Source organism: Taudactylus pleione, unplaced genomic scaffold, assembly GCF_031769625.1.
Source record: "Taudactylus pleione unplaced genomic scaffold, aTauple2 ptg001867l, whole genome shotgun sequence".
Taxonomy (NCBI): domain Eukaryota; kingdom Metazoa; phylum Chordata; class Amphibia; order Anura; family Myobatrachidae; genus Taudactylus; species Taudactylus pleione.
The window spans coordinates 239,443-246,333 of record NW_028286264.1 but is presented as its reverse complement, the minus strand read 5'-3'; the positions used below and the strand labels follow the sequence as shown (position 1 = coordinate 246,333).

The 6,891-nt window shown below is 56.2% G+C and overlaps 1 protein-coding gene across 1 annotated transcript in view; it reads left to right on the top strand.

Annotated features, from left to right (window-relative positions):
- The first annotated feature begins 606 nt into the window (after positions 1-606).
- PGD (phosphogluconate dehydrogenase) overlaps positions 607-6,891 on the top strand; it is a 29,693-nt gene continuing 23,408 nt past the window's right edge. The window contains exon 1 of the mRNA XM_088465130.1: positions 607-736. Coding sequence (XP_088321256.1) covers positions 729-736 — 8 coding nt within the window. The 5' untranslated portion in view covers positions 607-728. The remainder of the gene's footprint in view (positions 737-6,891) is intronic.

The window sequence follows — 6,891 nt, the reverse complement described above, 5'->3', positions numbered from 1 at the left end:
TGTAGTTATATAGTTACCTTATGTAAAAAAAAAAATCCAATATATCTGAAATAGATTCTTCAGTGGAGATAGAAAACAAGACCTACAGTGGACTATGGTGAGATGTTGAACAATAGATTCAATAAGTAATATATCCTATACATAGGAACAATTAATATATTACCCCTGGGGCACACCTTGGTGATTCCCTGTCACTGTGGGGTGAGGTGCTGGGCAATGAGAGGCCCCCCCGGAGTCACACCCTGGCACTGTGTACAGGACCCCCCTCATCATTCTGCAGCTGTGTCACTGCCCTGTGGTGATTCTCTCTGTCACTGTGGGGTGAGGTGCTTGGCAGTGAGAGGCCCCCCGGGGTCACACCCTTGCACTGTGTGGTGAGGTGCTGGGCAGTCAGAGCCCCCCCTGGGTCACACCCTGGCACCGTGTGGTGGTGAGGTACAGTAACTGGTGGGGAGCTGCCGACTGGTGATCGGCAGCTGATTGCTCAGGTCTGATTGGTCGGCGCGCCGCCCGACGGACGAGCCACCTTCCTAGTCTCTGGGGTGAGTGACAGCCAGGCCACGCCCCACATATACGCTCCTCTAATCAGAGAGAGGGAAGGTCGTGACGTCAAGTGGGTTGAGCGAAGAACTGTCTTGGGTTGGAGGCGTGCGGCAGCGGCTCTGTCACACAGCAGCACATACGGGACAGCACAGGCAGTGTATCATCCGGGCACCTGAGTACTCATCATGGCGGAGTGAGTATCCTGTGTTCTCCGGGGGGGTGGGGGGGGAATAGGTCTAGTCACGTGGTCTATACGTCACAGAGGTCCTTTCTCCACATAGGATCTAGCATCAACCGGGGTTTGGGGGTCCTTCATGCTCTATGGGGAGGGGGAGTAGTGGTGGTGTTGTGCCTCCCCAGCCATTCACCTCACTGCACGTCACTGCCAGTGCTTCCCCAGCCATTCACCTCACCGCCAGTGCCTCCCCAGCCATTCACCTCACTGCACGTCACTGCCAGTGCCTCCCCAGCCATTCACCTCACTGCACGTCACTGCCAGTGCCTCCCCAGCCATTCACCTCACCGCCAGTGCCTCCCCAGCCATTCACCTCTCCGCACGTCACTGCCAGTGCCTCCCCAGCCATTCACCTCTCCGCACGTCACTGCCAGTGCCTCCCCAGCCATTCACGTCACCGCCAGTGCCTCCCCAGCCATTCACCTCACCGCCAGTGCCTCCCCAGCCATGCACCTCTCCGCACGTCACTGCCAGTGCCTCCCCAGCCATTCACCTCTCCGCACGTCACTGCCAGTGCCTCCCTAGCCATTCACCTCTCCGCACGTCACTGCCAGTGCCTCCCCAGCCATTCACCTCTCCGCACGTCACTGCCAGTGCCTCCCCAGCCATTCACCTCTCCGCACGTCACTGCCAGTGCCTCCCCAGCCATTCACGTCACCGCCAGTGCCTCCCCAGCCATTCACCTCACCGCCAGTGCCTCCCCAGCCATGCACCTCTCCGCACGTCACTGCCAGTGCCTCCCCAGCCATTCACCTCTCCGCACGTCACTGCCAGTGCCTCCCTAGCCATTCACCTCTCCGCACGTCACCGCCAGTGCCTCCCCAGCCATTCACCTCACCGCCAGTGCCTCCCCAGCCATTCACCTCACCGCCAGTGCCTCCCGAGCCATTCACTTCACCGCACGTCACCGCCAGTGCCTCCCCAGCCATTTACCTCGCCGCACGTCACTGTCAGTGCCTCCCCAGCCATTTACCTCACCGCACGTCGCTGGCCTCCAACACTGCGAACGAGAGACGTGCGCAGATGCCATCATATAAGTGATGAGCGCTGAGCTTACAGGACGCCTGTGCTGTTATAGAAGGGGCACTGGGTAATGCCTTTTAAAAACAAGACCTTACTTCACTAGTTTAAACTTCCCTGTTATGAAGCGTCCTGACCTGGCATGTCATGGGGCGGTGGGCACGGATTTTCCAAAGTAGGCGATAATCCTGTTTAGTAATCAGATGAGCAGAAGGCTTTCCCCTCTGTCCGAATGTATTTTTATACCATTGATGCTCATTAGTAATGATTTCTGTACTAGCCCTGCAGGTCCTGACACCACACTCTTATTTAATTAAAAAAAAAAGCATGAAAAACAAAATAAATGTGTTATTGGTGGGTGAGAGTGCGTGCTAGAAGTGCTATGTAGTATTAGTGACTGGAGCATAGGAGTTTCCGGGAGACACCTATGCTGGGTGCAGGTCCCATCTCCTGTAAGCGGGAGACCCCCTATGCCGGGTGCAGGTCCCATCTCCTGTAAGCGGGAGACCCCTATGCCGGGTGCAGGTCCCATCTCCTGTAAGCGGGAGACCCCTATGCCGGGTGCAGGTCCCATCTCCTGTAAGCGGGAGACCCCTATGCCGGGTGCAGGTCCCATCTCCTGTAAGCGGGAGACCCCTATGCCGGGTGCAGGTCCCATCTCCTGTAAGCGGGAGACCCCTATGCCGGGTGCAGGTCCCATCCTGTAAGCGGGAGACCCCTATGCCGGGTGCAGGTCCCATCTCCTGTAAGCGGGAGACCCCTATGCCAGGTGCAGGTCCCATCTCCTGTAAGCGGGAGACACCCTATGCCGGGTGCAGGTCCCATCTCCTGTAAGCGGGAGACCCCTATGCCGGGTGCAGGTCCCATCTCCTGTAAGCGGGAGACCCCTATGCCGGGTGCAGGTCCCATCTCCTGTAAGCGGGAGACCCCTATGCCGGGTGCAGGTCCCATCTCCTGTAAGCGGGAGACCCCTATGCCGGGTGCAGGTCCCATCTCCTGTAAGCGGGAGACCCCTATGCCGGGTGCAGGTCCCATCTCCTGTAAGCGGGAGACCCCTATGCCGGGTGCAGGTCCCATCTCCTGTAAGCGGGAGACCCCTATGCCGGGTGCAGATCCCATCTCCTGTAAGCGGGAGACCCCTATGCCGGGTGCAGGTCCCATCTCCTGTAAGCGGGAGACCCCTATGCCGGGTGCAGGTCCCATCTCCTGTAAGCGGGAGACCCCTATGCCGGGTGCAGGTCCCATCTCCTGTAAGCGGGAGAGCCCTATGCCGGGTGCAGGTCCCATCTCCTGTAAGCGGGAGACCCCTATGCCGGGTGCAGGTCCCATCTCCTGTAAGCGGGAGACCCCTATGCCGGGTGCAGGTCCCATCTCCTGTAAGCACACCCTGATCAGTCCTGTGACTCACAGCTCGGTACAAGGAAGGCCGAACCCTGCTTTGTGGCTCAGGATTCCCAGCAAGGTGTGGTAGGTTGAAGCCTTTATATTTTAATCCTGAGCTCCTGTACATTGCAGACGCCCCGGGGTGTAAACGTGTGGCCAGAATTGGTGTATGCGTTAGTTATCTGCTGCTTGCCCTATCACGCCAGAGGCTTACCACCCTCTTCTCATGTTATACAGCCGGATTCTTCCAATCACACCCAGTCTCTCCTCACACTCTGATTTCTGATAGGAATAAACTCAAATCTGTCTCTTCTTATATGTTTAACCACAACATCTATAGTTCTGTATGAAAATGTATTTGTATTGGACCTGCGTAAGGCGCCGCTTTTTACAATTATGAGGAACACCGGTGAAATGGAAGATGCTAGTAACAGAAAGACAAAGCGTCAGAGAGGCGCTGCGCACAATCTTACATAGTCTGTAGTTATTAGCTATGTGCTTGCGTATGACGGAGGCGGCCATCTTGTGGCCTGAACAAATATTCACGCGAATGCAACCTACCAATTCGCCAAGAATCAGAAATGATTTGTAATAAGATATTGCTTCACTTCATATTTACCACAGCATTGAGAGGTGAAGGGTACTTGATGCCTGCACTCAGTAGAGGTAGCCATTTTTTGGGGGGTGAATGATCATTCAGACTAAGAACAGGTGCTCACATAGGACCTGATTCGGTGTTTGTCACACGTCCATTTTGCAGACCGATCTAGCGGTGTTTAGCAACTGGGCGTTTGTCGGATCCTGGATACGCAGCTTTGAGCACCTGAGGGAGATTCATAGTTATGTAACTGGGTAATAATTGGGCTTTAGCACATAGGATAAATGCTCTAAGGGTGCGTCATGTGCATGTAGACCAGGGGTTCCCAACCATGGTCCTCAAGGCACACTAACAGTCCAGGTTTTAGGGATAGCCATACTTGAGCACAAGTGACTTAATAAGTACCTCAGTTACATTGATTTAACCATCTGAGCACAATCATGGATATCACTAAAACCAGGACTGTTAGTGTGCCTTGAGGACCGAGGTTGGGAATCGCTGATGTAGACAGAACTGTGGGCTGCTCAGGGACGTGCAGTCAGGGGAGGCAGAGCCTCCCCTGTTATACTCCCTCCCCTATCATACTCTGTCATGTTTCAGAGTTTTGATATAAAAACTGTTTTTCTACTTCAGGGTCCATAGGGGTCCACAGGGTTGACCTTGGGGGTATAGCTGGATCTGGATCCACGGGCACCACGCAGTTAAAGCTTTGCTGCTCCCAGGATGCACTTGGGTCCGTCCTCCTCTATACCCCGCCACCGAGCCACAGCACCTCAGTTTTAGTTGGTGCCCGGCCGGTGTCGGGTCACCCTGCGCAGTGGGGCTGCATAAGCAGCCCCTAAGCTTTATTTTTTTTTTAAAAGAAGATTTTATTATTTTATTTGACTGTCTTCAGAGCGGCAGCATCAGACTGTCCATCTGGACGTCCACGCTGCCGCTCCAACAGCCCCGCTGGCGCTGCGACGCCGGTACTGATCCGGGGATCGCAGCGGGACCCCGGAGTCAGTGCTAGCGTGGCTCCGGGAGCTCCCACTGACTGCTGCCGGACTGAAGGGGCCAGGTAAGCCGCGTGCAGCGCGAAAGCGGGGAAAGCTAATGCAGTCTTCATGCCGCCGGTCTCTGGGGACAGACCTGCGGCGCTAGTAGCGGCGGCGGGCTCCCCCACTATGTGGCATACCCCGCGTGTCTGCTGACCTCCAGGGTGTAAGACCGGCGGGGAACCGGCTTCCCTGGGGGTTTTCATACTAGCAGGGGAGGCAGCCTTCCCTGCTTCAGCGCTCCTCCCCTCAGCCCAGCGCGCCTTCTCTCAAGCGTGCTGGCGTCGCTGGGCTGTTATCTCCTGGCCACTCCTCCTCAGTGCTCTCCAGCGGCCATCTTCAGGCAGCATCGCAGAGCTCCCAGGCAGGCTTCCAGTGGACCAGTCCCCCTGCGTACCTCTCCCCGATCAGGACAGTGTTCGCAGCGCTATAGCCCTCCCAGACACTGAATCTGGGAGGGTGATTGTAGCGGAAGGTGCAGTGAGTACTATCTCTGCATGGTATGTGACTTTTGCTAGTGCTGCTGTCTGTGCTTTTTTTCTACTTACTGTCAGCTTTTTACCTATCCCTTTCCTTCTCCTACGGCCCGCAGGTGCGTGGGGGAGGGGTGTTCTTTCTGTGTAACCTCACTTATATAAATCTACGTATTTGTGAGGTCCGTCACATACTGCGGTGTGCTCCTCAGTACCAGTTTGTGGGCTGTTCGGGTTGCATACTTGGGAGTGCGTGGGTTTTATACACCTTACCTCGTTTCGGTGAGACACTTTTATTGCAAAAAAGTTTGTGTCATGTCTGATGAGGAGAATGAGCGCTCCGTGGCTCCTGTGTTGTTTTCCTGCCGACGCTGTTCGGCAGGAGTTGACGGAGCGGATTTGTCTCAGGACGGTCTGTGTGGGCGGTGCCAGTTGGTACCTGGACCCTCTAAACCCCCGGTGGCGCAGGATCCTCCGTGGGCGATGTTTACGCAAGTGCTGGCGTCGATCGCGGACCGACTTGCGGCCCCGACTGCGTCCCCTTCTAGGGCGTTGCCCCAGCCTACCATCCCCCGTTCCCCGGGTGTGACGCGTCTGGTGCAGTCTCCTCCCAGGTCTCAGACTGTGGGTCCTTATGCGGGTTTGCCGGTATACGTGCAATCCCCCACGGTGCCGCAGCAGTCGATGGTACCTTTTCAGGGCTATCCTCAGGCAGTACCCCCGCCTTGGGTGGACGTCCCCTCCAGCTCTGTTCAGAGCCTGGCAGCTTCGTCATCGGCTTTTCAAACTATGTTGCACAGTGATTTGCCCCCTCGGGCGTCCAAGCGTTCTGTTCCGGCTTCACTGGCGGCTCAGTTCACGGACACGGACGTGTCTTCGGATGACGGGGAGATCCATGAAGACTCTGACTCGGATGCCGGGGCCCAGGAGGTGGAGGCTAAGTCTTCCATTAATGTGCCGGCATTGGTTAGGGCGGTGCGGGCCATCCTTCACATTGAGGAGGATGTGCCGACCCCCAGGTCAAAGTACCCAAATTTTAAAAAGGCCAAAGTAGCTTCGACGGTTTTCCCCTGTCCGATCAGTTGACGGATCATATGGCAGGGGCCTGGCAGTTGCCCAGCAAGAGGTTCCAACCGCAGAAGCGGTTGGCTTCGAACTATCCGTTTCCGGAGGCTCATTGCAGGAAGTGGGAAACTCCTCCTGCGGTGGATTCCCACGTTACCCGCTTAATTAAAAGCGCTACGCTGCCTTTGCCGGCAATCTCCTCCCTGAAAGATCCCACGGACAGGAAGGTGGAGACTTGTTTGAAGTCTATCTACTCTCTCTCGGGGGCGGTGGCCCGTCCGTCCATGGCCATCTCTTGGGTGGCTAAGGCCATCGAGAGCTGGGCCAATGCTTTGGAGGATACCTTTCCGGAAGATGCTTCGGAGATCCAGAGAGCGTTGATAGGTCAAATGAGGGATGCGGCTTCCTACATTGGGGAAGCATCGTTAGATGCAAACCTGCTGACCTCTCGGGCGTCGGCTGCAGTTGTGTCGGCGCATCGGTCCTTGTGGCTGAGGTCTTGGAGAGCTGACGCTGACTCCAAAAAGGGGCTGGAGG